At 41.0% G+C, this 18,880-nt stretch overlaps 1 protein-coding gene across 1 annotated transcript in view; it reads right to left on the bottom strand.

Annotated features, from left to right (window-relative positions):
* Positions 1–402: 402 nt before the first annotated feature.
* plpp4 (phospholipid phosphatase 4) overlaps positions 403–18,880 on the bottom strand; it is a 42,498-nt gene continuing 24,020 nt past the window's right edge. Inside the window, exons 3-7 of the mRNA XM_078273400.1 lie at positions 13,874–13,964; positions 9,759–9,822; positions 8,953–9,083; positions 2,222–2,392; positions 403–611 (exon numbers count right to left, since the gene is read on the bottom strand). Coding sequence (XP_078129526.1) covers positions 403–611; positions 2,222–2,392; positions 8,953–9,083; positions 9,759–9,822; positions 13,874–13,964 — 666 coding nt within the window. The remainder of the gene's footprint in view (positions 612–2,221; positions 2,393–8,952; positions 9,084–9,758; positions 9,823–13,873; positions 13,965–18,880) is intronic.

The raw sequence follows: 18,880 nt of genomic DNA, 5'->3' as shown, positions 1-18,880 counted from the left end.
GCCAACCACTTTTCTCATAAAGCCAAAACAATCCCAGCAAAGACTAGCAATGTTTTCATCTTCCTTCACAGCCATTAGTAAGACTTTTTTTTTTTTCTCTGGTTTTCAACATGATTTTCTCTCTTCCCTCTCAGCGGTGAAGTCCCATAATCGTAGATAAATCTAAATATAGACTTTCACGGCTGCTGAGCAAGATCCAGATATATTATAATAATAATAAAAAGCGAAACAAACGGAAAAAAATGTAGGTGTCACCGAGACAGGGTGCAACAGTATGGAGATGGGTGAGGTGTATTATTGTCCACTGGAATGTATAGAAGAGCCAGTCAGTCACTGGGAATGGGGAGGTGGCTTCAGTGGCTTGGTGAGGGTGTTGGGGGGAGTCTCGGTGGTGGACACTAGTCATACTGGCCCTTCAGTCAAGCCCTCCAGGGGAAGGGTGGTGGCATTGTCAGTGGGCAGCGGGTCGTCCTGGGGATGCGAGGGCGTATGGGCGGCAGCAGCCAGGCTGGCATAAGGCAGGTGGCAGTCCGTGTGCAGAAAGGGTGGATAGTGCTGGCGATAGCAGATGTATGCAAACAACAACCCGATCACTCCTCCAACAAAGGCGTCTGCAAAGTCACACAAACACATATATTTTAAGGGATGTATTTATAGTTAAATTTAGCCTATGCGGAGGAAGAAAAATAACACCTGCTCTTGGAATGAGCACAATTGTTTAGGAATTACTGCACTGTACTGTATGTGCAATAGTGTTCCAGTCAGCATTTATCATTCCTGGCTAGTTTAGAGCATGATGAAAGTAAACTGAAAGGCAAAGCGATGATTCTGTTCTTGCCTCTGGACAGGCTGTCTCTGTCATTTTGTCATCTACGCTGAACAGTTTGGAATTATACCTGCCCCCCCTTTAAGCTATAATACCTCATATAATATCACACTGCCATGCTGAATATTAAGGCAATATTGCTGGGTATAGATCAATGTGACATGGCCAGCTGGTGGCTGGAACAGCTGAAGTAGAGGATTCCATAATATCAAAAATGGTATTTCTCCATATAGCGCTCACCGTTCTCCCTTTATTTTCTCCTTCTGGGTGAAATGAAATATAATGTACTTTCTTTTTCCACCATTTGTAAACTATACAATGCATGAGCTTGCTCTGTAAATGTTTCATCGACTGCTGTCAACTGAATGTAATAGACTGTGACTTGATGCAATATATTAGTTTGGTGGCCTCATTGACAGAAACCCAGCCTCTCCCCCCAGATGACAGACCGAACCCACCTCCAAAGTGCGAAAAGGGATGGTAAGAATATAATCCATCAAACATGGCTCAGCAGCCATGGCTAATTGGAGCTCCCATCTTGTGTTTACACTGAGTGCAGATTGGGGCCCCCTCGAGTTTAATGGGCTGCACCATTGCTGCTTACTTACAGTCTGCCAGGGAGAGGGAGGAGAAAAAGTATGTGTAGAGCCAAGAAATGCTATGAGGACTCAGAAAGTGATTGGCTTGCCTGTAACTGCTCTATGTGTTGTACACCCTGATTGTTAAAAGAGTTGTCTGTTTTGTAGCTGCCCTGCTCCCCATGAACATATGGCTTTCTAAAACTAATTAACACCATACGACAGAGCTGTAATCATACCACATATTCTCTCCCACACCCCAACCACATATGCATTCCCTCTGTCCCCCCAAAGTCTCCTTCCAGTTCTTCCAGACAAGAAATGCAAAAACTCAAGCTTGTAGTTATAATATTCTTTCCAGGCTGCTAAATTTAATGCCATCTCACTGTCATCTCAGGCACTTTTCAGGAAATCCAAATGCTATAGCAGACAAAAAACAGCATTTTAACCAACACAACTTTCAGTCTGTGGGGCAAAAAAGCAAGCTGCCCAGCCTGATTTACTGTACAGTTTATTTTAGCCTTTCCTTGATTCTTTGATCAGCCATTCTGACACATGTTTAAATTACAGCAGCACAGCTGTATGAAATGAGCATCACCCTGAGTTTGACTTATAAATGATCTGTATAATAATTATAAAAACACCTTGAGCCAGGTGTGATTGAAAAAGACTTCCGCACAGCAATCCTTCTCGGGCTGACACAAGCAGATATAACACTATGTAAGTTTTTAACAAAGCAGCATTTTTGGTGAAATTAATTCTGATTAATACAGGAAAATCCTATTCATGTGTCCCATGTCTGAGCTGTTAGACGGACCTTGCCAGTGGTGTTTGTAGTCGCAGGTCCGGGACAGTGCAATCATCATAGCGCTGTAGAGAGGCAGCACCATGGCACAGAGACGCCAGCTACGCCCTCGACCTTGATCCGTAAAACACTGCAGCTTCCCCGCCAGGTAGAAGGAAGTGAAGCCGAGTCCGGAGAATGCAACTAGCAAGCAGAGAAGTGGGCAGACAAAGAAAAAGAAGAGAAGAGGGTCAACATTGAAATTTACCTACAGCATTCATATAAACTCTCCTCTTGTATATCAGCGAAGACATAAACTGTGACCATGTCTCAATGGAATTTCTTGTAAAAGTCAATTACACTGCATGAGGGACAAGTGTGCAACAGTTAGTGCAAAATAATGAAACCAACAATGAAATGGACAGCTATTGTGCGATGACAAAGCATTTTAGACAGAAAAAGGTAACAAAGAAGGCAGATGGCAGATTGCAGCCTGTCCACTGCCAACCACTCGCAGGTAAGCTCACTAAGGAATGAAACTTCAGTCTGTTAGAAAAAATGCCTCCGTACTAAATCACTGTGTGCGACAGGTGACTAAGAGCAGGTGAAGACAAACAGACATCCAGATCTACACAGCTATACTAAGCACAACCAAAACACTGGAGACTTATCAAGCGATGTGATGCGAGTTTGAATGTGGTGTCAGTGTGCATCCCTGAGCCAATACACAGTACAAAATAAGATTCCTAAAGACTGGTTTCTATGCAAACACTGTCGAACTGAGATAAGAGAGGAGACTATGTCAGTCCCAAATTACACAACATCACACCTCCTCTGCACTGACCCACCAATAGCCTGAGAGTCTGAGGTCGCAGTGAAAGCTAAGCTGCTGGTAGTGCTGTGCTGATAGAGGTCTTAATTGATGGTGGTTAGTGTAAGAGAAACAGCAGAGGTCTAATTGTATAAATTGAAAGGTTGTGCTGAGAGAGGGTCATTAGTTTACTGCTGCAGCGGGCCAAACAGCACCCATCAGCTGCCCATTTGTCACTCAACCCACAAACTGGCCAGGAATACTTAGGACACCAGGACACATGTGTAGCCTGTAGAGAGAGAGAGAGAACGGATGGTGTGAAGAAAGGGCAGAGGCAGAAAGCCCAGCTGAGTCAGTGGCTGTCCTGCTGCCAGGGAGCAGAAGTTGGCTCTATTACAAGAGCTCAGCAATTTCCATTGGGCAATTGAGACCAATGTATTGGATGGCTGGTACGGGCTGATATTGGGTTGGAAATTATGGATGTGATGTAGTTTGCTTGGTTGCATTTAAAAAAATTAATTATTACTCCTATATTGAATATTTTAACAGAACTGAGTCTAATATGGGACTTTGGTTGGATTCCACATAGGTATGTGTGGTGCACTGTGTTTTCTTGATGTCGCAGCCTTCATATCCAAGTTAATGATTTTTCAAGGATTTCACTCACATACCAAAAGTGTTAACCTGATGGTGGTGCTCGAGGAAAATTCAGGGCATCGTCAAAGTCAGTAGGCGTCATCGTCTGGTAACCATGAATTTCTGGGCAGAATGTCATGGCAATTCATGGCCTCGAATTGGCCTAGCTTAAATAAATGGATCCGGTATTGCTGAGTGTATGTGCCAATTGGGTGGCCTATACAATCTCACTTACTAGAAACCATATGGTGATTAAGGTGGCAAGATTAAATTTGGCCAATGGGTCCTTAAGCTTTAAAGCGGACCAGTAGTTCATAGAATTTTGGAAACTGAATTCACCCAGGGCTAGATTAACCAAGTTAATACATTCTACCAATTATATCAATCCATGTGGAGAGGATACAATATGTTAAAAATGAATTGACACCCTGTGCTATATAAAATCCTGCACAGAGTCATCATCACCACCCACAAAGTATGCCACATGTGTTCAACAGACAACAACACATTACTTTCATGCTTTCTGGCTCAGTTCATCAGTCCAGTTCTGTTCAGAGGTCATGAACAATCCATCTGAGACTCGCAGCCTCAGCATCCCTCGGGGCCCATACATCTCACTTCTGGGCGACCTCTCCACTTTTCCAATCACACAGAAGCTCACACCATTCATTTTAATAGCTCTAACAATTGCTTAGACTTTACATTACTCATTTGAATAGACAGAACTAAATTATCCATGAACGAGTAAATCTGACTAAACACGTTAACTGTGGAAAACCCCACAGCACTTTTACATGACAAAATCACACATTTTTAAAACACTGGTCGTCTAAGTTTCTATCAAGCAATCAAAACATGTATTTCCTTATCGCAAAATGCAATGTCATCTGCATTATTTGAACAATACATAGCTTATTCTGGTTTCTTACTTGGGTTTTTTTCTCTTGTTCTATATTAATCAAATCCATCTCCCAAATTCAATTTATTTCTAAACACAGTGCACACAACAAAGCTGGGGATCCAGCAGAGACCCAGTTTACCACTATTACTTGTTGTAATTATTCATTCAGAGTGATACGGGCTGGAGCTTATCCAAGAATGCTTTGAAAACAAAGCAAGGCATAGGAAACATGGTGGACAGGTCACCAAACTCTCAGAGGGTGTTTTTGGTTATTAGACATTGTAGGTATCAGGCTCCAAAATTGCGCTAATGGTCCATTTAAAACCTATGTGTCTCTTTTTAAAGTATTGGGCTTTTATGGCAATTTAATCTAAGTGGTAATAAAGACAGAAACATATGAAATGCACATTATTCTGCTGACTAGTCTGTTGACTAGTTTAGAATTGTAACAAAACACTGTATGAATAGATTTAATGAAACTAAGCAAAATTGTTTTATTTCCATACTGCATACAGACAATATGTTTGCAGACACAGAGAGTCAACATCTTGAGGACTACACTAACAGTAATGTTTCGGGGATATGCATAATACATGAGTGGGGACAGTGAGTGTGTGTCCCTCACACACATCTACATGCGCACATAAACACATTTCTCCATTTAAAATTAGCATAATTAACTAAGCCAAAACATTTTCAGCAGTAGGGTGACACAATGAATACTAGGTGTACCCAGCAACCACTGAAGGATGCTCCCCAAGAGGCAGCAAGGGACCCTGAAAGGCCAGAGGATAGAGAGGAGGCTAACAAAAGGAAAAAACATCTTGGTAATAAATCCGCTTCGTGCAATTAAAAATTAGAGGGATGAGTGCAGTGTGATTGCTTTCTTCATCGTTAAACAAGCACAGGTTTGTTCAGATGATGCAAGTGAAGAAGAAGTCTGAATGCACTTTTTTAAAGAGCACATGGGGGTGATTTCTGTAAACAAGGTAGAATTGAGACATAGGCTATCAGCTTCAGAACAATATGCGATAAGTATCAACACAGTTATCCCATGTGTATGTAGGTGTATTATGAAGGCATATCAAACCAGGATGAAAACATTAACAATCCTCTATGTGACACCCGAACCGAGAACCCAGTTTTTAAGTGGACCAGAGTTAGAATGAGCTTTCTCACCACCCTAAACCGAACCGGACGAAATGCGACAAAACAGCTTAGATGTAAAAAAGGCCCCTAAAAGTACGTTTGAGCTCAGTATGACTTCATTTTGTGTGTAAGTATGGTAGCGATGGAAGGGGTCAGTTGTGAGGGAGGTTGGCTGGGTGACCACTGGGTAGAAGCTCATACAAAATGGTCTAAATGCGTAATGCGATGAGGCAAGAAGACTGAAGGAATGGGTGGTAAGAGGAGAAGTAGCCCAGACTGTATGTGAAAAAAAGGAAGCCACAGTAAATGAGGAGGTGTTCTGTTGAACCTGTTATGATTTTTGACAAGTGAACACAGAGGATAACTTTCAAAGTAGATAAGTGCTCTTTCAAAGTACAGGGTTTGGCTGTAGATTCAAAGAGTGGAGTCATGCTCTGGTCAATGCCTCTGCATAGTCTAATAGTGATAATAATATCAGTCTCTTTAGCTTCCTCCCCAGTATTTCTGTTAAAATATATATCATTGAACTACCAGACCACACGCAGACACAAACTGTCTAACCAATTACTGACAGAAGCAGTTCTGTTTTCCATCTCCCAGCCATCTTCCTTCTCTTTCTCATTTCGGATTTGACCTTTGACCCCTGCAAGAACCCGTGAGACACCCCTCTGCCTCCCATCAGAAGTGATGCATATTAACCAACCACTGGGCTCTGAATGTATTTCACCCATTGACATACAAAAGCCCAACAGGAACTCATTATTAGCTGTATAATTGCGGTAGCACTCCAACACAAGCTGATTCTCAACCTCTTCGGACACTCCAGACGGACTGAAGTGTTCCTGAGTGAGTTATAGTAAACATATGAGAGCACACTTTGCAGGAGTGTCATTCTCTCTAGATACTGAACTAATTTGATGGACATTCCAATCAAATGCAAGGGCTTTTATCACCATGAGCCATAGGCTCAATCACCATTGTGTTAGATAGGGACTTAACAGACATGTATTTAAAGGAAATCTTCAAGATTATTACTTTAAATACAGGAAGATGTGTTCAAGTGAAAGAAGCAATGTGGAGATTCAAAGATGTGATTAGGTCCCTTTCACAGGATTCATTTTTTTTAATCATATCTAATGGCTTAATATGCACAGGAAGAGATGTGAGATGAATATGAATAAGAAGGGGACAAGCTACAGCTAATGCTTCAGGACCTGCTTGCTTTGCAGCCGTGTTGGTGCAGTGGTTTCAGGGGAGTTAGTATTTATCTGTTTGATTTTCTCTTTCTGGGACCTGTCTACTCCAATGAATGCTACTTTGCAATGAGGTGAAGAAAATAATTAAATCACAGAGAACCCGAGCAGCTTTTAAAACTTTGAAATGCAATAATAGTTTGTGTTTCTATTTATTTATTTTTTTAAATAGCTGTCATCAAACACAAAAGCCGAGTGCATATTTATATTTTTGTCCTGGCTGATTTTGATGGATTAGTTTGGGTTTTATTTTTACCATGCAGAGTCTCTACATGCAAAACTGTTTATTTTACCTATAGTCCGTGTCTCAGGCTTCATACCAGCCAGAAGTAGTGTTGCAATACATCCAGATGCCACTTTTGCTATCAGTCTGCCCCATGGTCTGCCCCTATTCTCTGTTCATTGCCAGATTCGCCTGGGTAAAAGCTCTGTAACGTATGCATGGTCCAACAAGCAGTGTCCTGGTGAAAGGGGACACAGACAGGAAATTGGATTTCTTCTGCTCTCTAGACATGCTGGCATACTGGTGCTCCCTGTATCCCCCGTCGCACGGCTCTCTCAATCACTTTCTCACTCACAGCGCAACAACATAAGGCTATTAGAGCTGCTGCGGAGATGGATGTAATCCATACACAGTGCTGCAGTAAATTACAGAGAAATGTCCTCTGCTATTTCTAATGGGACACAGCCAGCATTTCTTTCTTAAAGCATGTGTCTGAGAAGTATATGCAGCTTTAACATTATGCTAAAACATCAATTTAAAACAACACGACATTACATCTTGCCACATTACTGTAACATACAAACAAATGAGTACAAAATGTTCACAGAGCCACAGATTTTTACTTCTTTTCAACAATTAAATCCATCAGTTGGATGCCAACCACTTGTATGCATTTGTATTTACACATACCTGCAGTACTTCTGGAATTCTGCACAATTACCTTGTTAAATGTGAATGTGCATCCAGGGTGAGAATGTAATAAGGATGTTTTTTTGGGACATTTTAGGCCTTTAATTGACAGGACAGCTGAAGACATGAAAGGGGAGAGAGAGGGGGGAATGACATGCAGCAAAGGGCCGCTTGTCGGAGTCGAACCTGGGCCTGGTGTGTCGAGGAGTAAACCTCTATATATGGGCGCCCGCTCTACCGACTGAGCAATCTGGGCGCCCTGTAATAAGGATGTTTGAACAAAAGAAAACACTATACTGTAAATATCAAGCAAGCAACAGTCTGGGCACAGCTCACTGGAAGATATAAAGATATATTTTTCATTTTGCATAATAGATAGCAAGACGTTCAGTGTAACTCCAGTGTAAACATTTTACTGTTGTTGGACTTTTCTGAGTCACAAGAGCAAGAGAGAAAAGAAACTTCTAAGCCATGCAGTCACCAGTATGTTTTATCATAGATGTGTCTTTACATGCCTGGTGCACCAAATAATTCAGAGCAGCTATTCAACATCTGTGTGGCCAACAGCAAACACTCCAAGCACAACACATAACATTCATCTGCTGGACAACAGAAAAACATGTGAATTATTTAACATCCTGCTGAAACTGAAAACAGCTTGGAAAGCAATATGGTTAAAAAAAAAAAAAGTCCAGTGTCCCAAATTGGCCTGCACAGCTGAACACAGCAGGAAGTCCAATGAAGCTGAAACAGTAGGTGTGCATTCAACATCAGCTGTACACCAAATGAACAAGATTAAATGCGCTTGACTCAATCAACCAAACCCATGAGCATCTCGACAAGCTGCCTCAGGATGTATAAATTGAATGATAACTCGTCCCTACATGTAATTATTATGTGAAGTAAACACCTTCACACACAGTCAGCACACATTGGTATTTTTTACTTGGTGAAATGTTGCTCAGAGCGTCGAGATCAAACTGAGTGAATAGCTACAGTTGCATGCAGTTTTAATGAGTCAGTGTATGAGTTCTGATATCTTTTGGCATTGTGTTGCAACTGCTGGATGGTGAACAGCTTGGACTGAAAACTGATACTCACAGGAGGAATGGCTGCTGGGGAAGCTCTTGCGTCCATCAGAGACTAGATCTGGCTCTCCGGTGCACAGCATCCTCGCATCCCCCTTTACTTGTCCATCTGGGAAACAACGCTGGAAATAATCGGGCCTGGGTCTGAAAATCAAAAAAAAAAAAAAAAAACGGATTCTGTGTCGTTGATGGAGATAATTCCATCTACTTGTCAAACAATTCATTGTCCATAAATCCAGTAAGTGAAAGCTGGAAAATGTGATCGCACAGAGCCTACAGATTAAAGGGATAGTTTGGATATTTTGAAGTGGGGTTATATGAGGTACTTATCCATATTTAGTGTATTACCTACAGTAGATGGCGGTTGGTACACCCCCAGTTTAGAGAAGCAGACAGGAGAGAGTACCGACACTTAAGCTAAGCAATGTACCGCTGTGGATGGGGGGCAACACAGACAGCAGTAAAACATATTATAGCCAACTTAAAAAATACCCACCTAAAAAAAAGTCAATATCAGTTTAAGTGAACACTATATTTAGAATATTTTCACCACTTTATCTTGCTGTTAGACAGTCCTTTCTGACGGGGAACTGAAGACGTTATCTGTGCTCTCTTCAAAGCCACCAGACTAAAACAGTGAATCCAAACTAACCCTTTAAAACTACAAAGTCACAGAATCACACAAACAAACTGACTGATCGAGGCCATCTACAGTAGGTAATACACTGACTATGGATAAGTACTTCAAAATATTCAAACTATCCGTTTAATCTCTAGCATCACTGACAAAGCCTGAATGTTTCAGTTTGTTCAGTATACCTGCCAACAATCAACTTGATAGTATTCGTGAAGACTCCATTCAGGGCGAGGGCCAGGGACACAGCTGGAGAAGGAAGATTGACACACATAGTCAAATAAGCATCTTATGTTAAACAGACGAGGTTGACACAGCATTTTGAATGTAAGCAGCGTTCATGGAAACTGTGATGCTTTAGTAAAATAATTGATTTTTACTATCTGTGCAATCCAGGTTCTGGCAGGTTGTCTGCTCTTCTGACATAATGTACAAATAAAAAAGCCAATTAGGTTCATGGGAATTTCCCCCCTGCAGCTGGACAGATGGCTGTCAGGATAAATGTGTGAAGCCTTTCATACTTTATAAGCAGCAACAGTAGCAAGCAGGTTTTAAGCACAGTGAAAGCTTCACAAACACAGACATTAACTTTCACACACACACACACACACACACACACACACACACACACACACACACACACACACAATAGATATAGTTGAATGTAAACGATCATTCAACAAAGCTAAGGGTCTACAGCCACGCTAGCAGCTTTGTGACGCTACTTTGGCACAATGGTGCTCTGAGCTAAATGCTATTAGCCTTTGTTAAAAAATGTTTTTAACTGAATCCTATATACAACAGGAAGCCAGCAAAGAGCCTTGATAACAGGGGTAATGTGAGACCGTCTATTTGACCTAGTAGGGCAGTGGTTCCCAACCTTTTTTCCTTGGTGCCTCCCCTACTTATGTCTAAGAAAAGCTGAGCCCCCCCTCCGTAACCGAAGTTGAGGTAACTTTCGAGATAGAGCCTTACTTTCTTTTTTGATACAGAGAAGTAATCAGCACATTTACATTTCTCCGTCATGTTTCATTCATAAAATAGTGATGTCGTGGCGGCAGGAAAAACGAGGATGATAGCAGCTAGCAGCTGACCTGATGACAGCAAGGGTCCCAGGTTAAGAGGTCCCGGAGGTTTGGCCTACTAAGTAGCCTGCCTACAATTTTAAGCCAGAACAAAAATATATAGTTTTTATACAGACTTTTGTATATATGATATATTTTAGTGTATTATCATAATTTGTTTAACATGTGCAAATATATTTTTTTTACCTCAAACCAGATAAAGACTTGCGCACCCCCTCTGATCTTTGTCGCCCCCCCTGAGGGGTCCCCGGACCCCAGGTTGGGAACCACTCTCTCTTTCAGCTAAGGGGTCATTGGCCTAAAAAACATTTAAGACCCCTGCCCTAGAGGAAAAGTCTGTCACCAAAGTCTTTAGCATTTAAACTATGGGCACCATGAATTTCTGTACAAGTAGTGGACAAACAGATCAATGACATACTGACATTGCTATAGACAGATCAAAAAAATAGTCACCAATTGGGAGAAAAGGTATCTCTACAGTGCTGGCAAATGATTGCACCTACTTAGAGCCTATTTAACTGTAAAGCAATAACTGCTTCAACTCAACTTTGGTAATGGGAAACAGGACTGTTGTTGGTTGACAGGTGGGCATTGCACTGTAACTGTGCGTTCATTTAATTAGCTGCGAGGAAATCCACTAGGACTCATCATTAGCCAGAGTTCCTGCCCTCACACGTTAATCCCAGTAGTCTGCAGGTCAATTGAATGCACCTCACGTTGCCAGAGCTCAAGCATATTATCTTCCTGAGCTGCTGAGAGGAGCAGAGTGTCAATGTTATTTAACAGCTTGTTAAGTTGGCCAAACTCTGGGCAGATCAGATGAAACCCCTAAATGAGGCATGTTCTGTTTGACCAGTTGAAAAATGGGACAATAAACCGCAATGTGTTTGCTTTGTCAGATCCCAGGCCAAACACTTACTGTATAAATCTATTGCTCCAGCTCATACAGTATATAGTCTACTTAGTCTGATGGTCATTTAAGTATTAATTAATATGCCTCCTCCTCCTCCTCCTCCTCCTCATACCAAACAAACCAGTGTCTGCCGAGTTAGCTGGAATGGCATAGCTGGTCGAACACATATATCCTCTGACCTTGTAGCATGTGGGGTGCTATATTAGTAATGTGCTATATTGTATATTTCTGCCTCGTGGTTTTGTGCCTCCACTTTAGCCTTGCATCTGCAATTTTTAAAGGGTGTGAGAGAAACTGATGTGACTGGCCTTTCTTGCAGCTCGCCACAAGTGCACCTGCTGATACAGCATTCCTCCTCCTCATAATGTATTCCACCAGCGTAAGTCTCTTTGGTCTGTGCTGCATTAGGATTGTGCTTGTGCCTCTGGTCATCAAAATTGGTCACATGCACCTACCCCAGAGTTTGCAGTGGTGGTTCCCCTAGGGTTCAGTCTCAGGAAATTAGAGACCCATTGAGTAAAAACAGCGTTTCTGCCATTACTTTACCAAAATCCTTTGCATTCAACTCATATAGACAGCCCATCTGTTGAGGCTGATTGGAACCCAATCTCTGTATGTCAAAACAATTCTTAGTGACATCCTACTGTCTAAATATTTTATAACAGTGTCTTGATTTTTGATATTCATTATCAAAGCTATGGTTGAAGTTTTGACAAATTACACCAGATATGCAGACACCACACAAACTCCTGCTATTAAAATAGCTCTCATTGTCTCACCAACTGGAAGATTACTCCCCCAACACACACCAAACAATAAAGTCTCTGCGAGATCTCACATTAAGATGATGAATAATATCGTTCTAGCTTTGAAACCTAAATTAAAAATAATTGCTGCAGAATAATTTCTGTGTCATTCTCAGAGCAAAATCTTTTGGAAAATATAATCAAACTTTCAAAATCTCGACTGATGGATAATCACACAATTAAGCTGCAGGAGTTTGGGAATGATAAATGGTTACTGGACAACTCTACAAAGGGAACATTGTGTCCTTTTTACTCCTAAAGGGAAATAAAGAGGCGGATGTGATTGCAGATTGCACTGTTTCAAACAATAAATGCACAATATAAGCAAAACCAAGTTCCGTTGGTATTACAAGAGAGAAAATCTAACTAAAAAAACCCTCCCAGCTTAATTACATCTGTTTGAAAATTTGATTTGTGAATTTAGAATTAGACGACCCTCACGGCCAACTTTAAACCCAATACATTTGCAGGAATACAGGGATGGCTACCTTTCTGTGACTTAAGCTTGAAATGTAAAAATAAATTAGTACAGTACTTTTTAACTGCACACCCAGCCCAAAAAATGCTTTTAAGATCTGTCTTTCTCATTAGGTCTAGAGATAGCATTAGTTCAAAAGCAATGTTCAAAACTATGATCATGTATCGTGTCAGAATAATGGGCTCCCTTTTAGTCTTTGTTCCTCTGAGGGTTGTTTTCCTCTACGACTAATATGAAGCCTTGTAGAAGTGCTTTCCCTGCAGGTGGCCTGTTACATACAGCACTGCATCTGTGTTACATCACTACACTGATGCACTGAGCTACACTCACTTTACCAGATTCATTACTGTGTGTCTCTTTAACTGGATTTGTGTTATGCTCTTAGATGTGCCAAAGCTTCTGGGGGGGGGCTCGATGGTGTTTTAAGCCCCCAACGTCTCCTTCCAGGATGCGCTGCAACCATTGACTTCAAGGCACTTAACCCTAACCATAACCCTAACCATTGCCTAATCGACTTCCAGGCAGTGCTGCGACCGTTGACTTCAAGGCACCTAACCCTAACCATAACCCTAACCATACCCATTGCCTAATCCTAGTGCGTTGGGACGTTGGGGGCTTAAAACACAGATAAATGTATCAGTGTGAGAGAAATGTCCATATGCTGTGAAAATTAAACAAATAGCGTAAAAAATATTAAACACTCGTAAATACGCATGGCTTCTGTGATTAACACTAACTTGTGTGGTAGCATATTGACTGTAGCACACAGAGTTGAAATATCTGTACCATTAAGCACAATAAAGTACTTTTTACTTTTTTTACCTAGGTACTAGGTGAACAATTAGCCCATGCTTCCAGGTAGCATAGGGGAAAGATGATATTTTGTAGTTATTAAAAACTTCAACAAATGCAGTATGTGCAGCAACTATAATATGTATGCTGTCATTTTAAGACCTCTCATAAGATTGTGACAAACAACATCACATTTGTGACATTTCAAGTAATTGGCTCCACGTACCTAAACATGCCTCTTTGAGCTCTGTCTTGTCCGTCCTCTGAATTATCTTCACCACAAATATCACTGCCAGCGGGGTGAGGAAAGAAATTGCCTGGGAGGAAATAAAAACAAAAAAAGTATATATATATATATATAGTATAGTTATCGTGACATTAGAGATGTGCTGCTGCAGCATTTCCACGGGGTCTGTTTTGCAGGTTAATCGTCAAATAACTTTTGCCTCAGTGAATGTCATGAACCTATCTATTATTCAGAGTTAATTTTAACAAGGCAAACTGTGGGGACAAACAAGCTTCTTCATTGTTCATCCGGGTCTCTTGCCTGCACAAGAGGGGAAATTCTGCTCCTCACTTGATAAGATTTGGGCCTCCACAGCACTTTGGTAATTATTCATGCCTCAGAATGGATTAATTACATGTTGGCCAAATTTAATATATTTGCTTTGCCTTAAGCAACAAATGTAGTACAAACAAAGGCAGAGTTTCAGTTCCATTATTATAAAACACATCCAAAATTTCCCTCAAGTGCTGTTCATCAGTTCAGCCGTGTGTACATCCATCTAACTCTGCCAGTTTGTAACTAATTTTGTACCCTAGGCACCACTTTAAAGTAGCTGGAGCCAAAGTTCTTCACACAATTGGAGTCAAGTGCACTAAAAGTTACTACTAGCCGGAAATCAGACGAATATGCCAGCTCATGTTTCATTTGTGAATTATTACTCACTACCTGACTTAGAAATTAAATTAGCCACGATTTGTTTATGTCATCGTGACGTGGGCACGGATATTCACTACCATTCAGAAGTTTGGAATCACCCGTCATATTGATGTCTTTCTTCTTTCCTTCAATAATGGCTGAGATACAAGTTTAGTTTTTGCCCCAAAAGAAGTATTGAATGATTAAAGGGGCAGTTTGGGAAATTTCTTTGCTGTTTTCTCGCTCTTTGCTCGCAGGTTTCTCTATAGAGCTCCCCCTACAGCTTCGGAATAGATATTTGGCAACACTGTTGTAAAAACTCGTTGGCGACTCTCCCCTCTCCCATCTTCTCCCTCAGGTCATGTGCATTTGTTTTCAAAGAAGCCGGCGAACGCACAGAGCCATGTCCACTGAGGTAGACAGCTAGTAAGCCCGGAGGCTCGCCGGCCCAAAGTTGCAAGGGTGGTTTTTCCACTCACAGGCGCTAGGGGGAAGCGAGACGACCACCATTCAACTCGAACAAAGTCATATAACCATTCCAATGACTCCGAAGCTTTTCAGTTAAGGTAAATTAAGCTAAAAAGAACTGCATAGTTCCCCTTTAAAACTTCCATGACGGGAGAATACTGTTGGAATTTGATTTTGAATTAGTTTTCCAGTCCAGAAAAGAGTTAAGTGACACTCAATCATTATTGAACCACAACGATGCAATTGGCCTCTAAATATTTTGCGAATCCTTTTTTCGTTGGGCCCTCTGCAGTCTACTCAGTGGTTAGATAAGTTTAAACTGTGATTTGTCAGTGTTGTGGTTTATTTGCAGCACTACAGGGAATGGTGGGTGAGTGGTAAGAAGAAGATGACTGGCTGAGGCAGAGGGGCAATGGATGGTAGACTAGGCTGGACGAGGATGAGTGGCTCAGGGAGGATCAAGGATTAGCATGCAGGAAGATGGAAGATGATCAGTAGTTGAGATAATGATCTGGCGACCAGTTGGAGTAGAGCCATGGTTAATATGAAGGAGAGGTGATGAGTTGTTAAAGGCAGGTGAGGCGCTCGGAGAGTGAGAGCCCCACACACACACACACACACACACACACACACACACACACACACACTCTCACAGGCCCAATAGGCCTTTTTCATGGAAGACATTTTGACCTGTCACAGTACAAAAAGCACCAGTGTAAAAACTCAAATTAATGATGGCTGAATTCCATTCAGCTGCTTTGATTTCAGAATCCTGGTATTGTGCATTCTGGCTCACTGTCACTGTCACTCTCACTGGAACACTTGAATAGAACAGGGCCATCATTAGTCTTGTTAGTGACACCTGTGCTTTTCCTACTATGACAAGTCAAAATGTCTGCTGTGAAAAAGGCCCAATTCCAATGTCCACACTCACGGACTCAGGACTTTGAGCAACTACTTAATGGTGCTGCTTCGACAAAAACAAGTAAATCGATTATTTGACAATTACCTCTTGTCCACTCTGTGAGCCTGGAAGGCATTCAAATCATGAATCACCACCTTTCCCTGAATTGCCTTGGCCGTAAAAAAAGTAAAAAAAAATAAATAATAAAGTCCCATACCTACAATTGTACATGTTTTTTCAAGGTAACGTGATATGTTGCAAAGTATTATCCCCTTTCTATTAAACCAACTCTTGCACTTGCAGCATCGCCCACTTACGCACTTACCAGGTGACATCAATTAAGTCCCTGAGGGTTCAGGGCTTAGGGTTTAGGGGGTCATTGGTATTGGGCCACAGAGACAATGACAAGAGACAATGACAGTCAGACCATAGTGTGTTTAGCTGATATTCCCTGCCTTAGAGTAACCTTCTATTTCTATTGTAACATTTTAAGAATAGCTTTGCTAATGCAACACGTTGCCTCTTAAAGGAGAATTCCGGCCAATTTTTACATTAATCTTGATCGCTATAGCTACGCGAGTACTTTCGATAGAAAAAACCCCGACCCGAATCAGTGCAGGCAACACGGAGTAGCTGCAACTACGTACTACAAGCGTCCCCTAAGCTAAAACGGCAGTTGTCGGGGCAAGTTTTAGAGTGCCTTTGTGCCTCTTAACAGACACAAAATGAAATGTCTGTGCCACATGAACAGGGCCCTTACATGTCAACAAGATATGTTTTCAACTCAGACATTGTTTAAATTCAGGCATGATCAGTCCTATGCAGGACATCCACCACACCACCGTATTGTTATTGGGATGATTATCACAGAAGCCTGTCTGAATAAACTCACCGGACGGCAGCTAGCAGCTAGCAGCTAACAGCTAACGGCTATCAGCTAGCAGGGCAAGCTAGCTACCGGCAGGATCGAGACAAGGACCAGGGTAGGTGAATTTAAACAATGTCTGAGTTGAAAAGGCATCTTGTTGACACGTAAGGGCCCTGTTCATGTGGCACAGACATAATTGCATTTTGTGTCTGTTTGTGTATGAGGCACAAAGGCACTCTTAAACTTGCCCCGACACCTGCCGTTTTAGCTCAGGGGACGCTTGTAATGGTAAATGCAGCTACTCCGTGTTGCCTGCACTGATTCGGGTCGAAAGTACTCGCGTAGCTATAGCGTAAATTATCTTGTCTCATAATATTTATATATATTTATATATATATATATATATATATATATATATATATATATATATATATATATATATATATTAATAAAGAGATGCATTTTTGGCATGTGGCCTTAAGGTTTATTATGATCTTTTTCACATTTCTAGATGATCTGGCACGTTCACTTAAAACTCCCTTTCAAAAGATACATTCTGTATGTGCGTCTGTTTAAACGTGAAATGAATAACTGTAACCTAGTTAACCTAACTCTGCCTGGAGGGTGGACTATATTCACATTTGCGGCTCTCAGGGAACTTCTTCTCACTGCCAACAATGCAGGCTATAGTCAGGTACAAATAATTTTCAATCAATTTCAGTTTGTTTTATACTTAGATTCATTCTGAATATTTTTTCTGGACATGCTAATTATTTGTTTTACCTGTGAATTACAGGAACTTTGCAGAACATGGGAACAGCAAAGATTTCCTGAAACATGAGATTTTGATAGGCGCTGATTTGAGGGCTGTATGCTACACTATTAGTCTCTTCCTATAATGTGACCTTTGGCTATACGGATCAGTGGGTTAGTACTCTAAGATCATTGGGTCCAACAATAAATAACAAGCACAGAGAGTGACTCTCTTGAGGGCGCACACAGGCTAATACAGCATATATCTTAAGGTCGCAGTGAGTCATGATGTAGCTTCATGTAAATCCCCTCTATGGACTATTTTTAATGGCCAGATAAATTCTCCACACCTTCAGGGCTACTGTCAATGACAAGTGCAATGACATTGAAGAAGCCTGACTGTTGGGTCTCAGCACTGGGAGCATTTTCCCAAAAGAGGCATGTGGGTGGGGGGGGCTTTCTCTCCCACTCATTATTTAGTGGCCTGCCACTAGCAAAGCTCCATGGACATTGAAGTTAATATAAACTGTCAACATTTTTAATAAAGCATGTTGAAAAAGGAAGTAAGAAATAATAGAGTTCAGATAAACTGTAGATAAGCTCAGGGATTTATAGTCCAGTCAATCTAACTCAACAAAGGTCCAACCCAGGAGAAACTGTTTCCTAGTTTTTATGTATCCTAATACCCTTCTGCATTAAAATATACCTTCATGGATTTAATGTAACATACTTTTTGTAAAGTTATAAAGCAAAGTTTCAATGTTTTCTAAATAGTGTTAATATTGGAGGGTCTATGTACTGCTAACCAACATATTTGGGGTCTTTTCCTACGTTTTCGGGGTCAATCTTTCAAATAAAACCTTTTTTCAGAGGATATTTGAATGTCTTGGCCAAATTTTCATCTTACAGCTTGTGCCACACTGTTCCTATGGGTGTATTTGCATCTAAACTGTGTATACATTATGTATAATGTATATATATGTAATATATCACTGTAACTATTTCAATTGTATTAACAATACTCAATGATGTTGCACTGCTGATAATAGACACTTAAAAGCATGTTTTTAAATTTCAAAAGATGGTGAACCCCCCCCCCCCTACCCTTTGCCTTGCAATGGTTTGATCCACTGCGTCCTTTGCTGGATGCTCAGCACCACAGACATGCAGATTGTAGGCGTTTGTGTGTATGTGAATTTTCTGCTTGATTGGTAGAGGCTAAAATTAATGCACTTTCACATGCTTATAACAAATGTTTTTTTGATGAACAATTTAAAGCTGTTTTATTTGAGCAAATGCACTTCTGTTGATGTTTTAA

Source organism: Sander vitreus, chromosome 17 (assembly GCF_031162955.1).
Source record: "Sander vitreus isolate 19-12246 chromosome 17, sanVit1, whole genome shotgun sequence".
Classification (NCBI taxonomy): domain Eukaryota; kingdom Metazoa; phylum Chordata; class Actinopteri; order Perciformes; family Percidae; genus Sander; species Sander vitreus.
The sequence above is the reverse complement of the archived record's forward strand: the minus strand, read 5'-3'. Positions and strand labels throughout refer to the sequence as shown.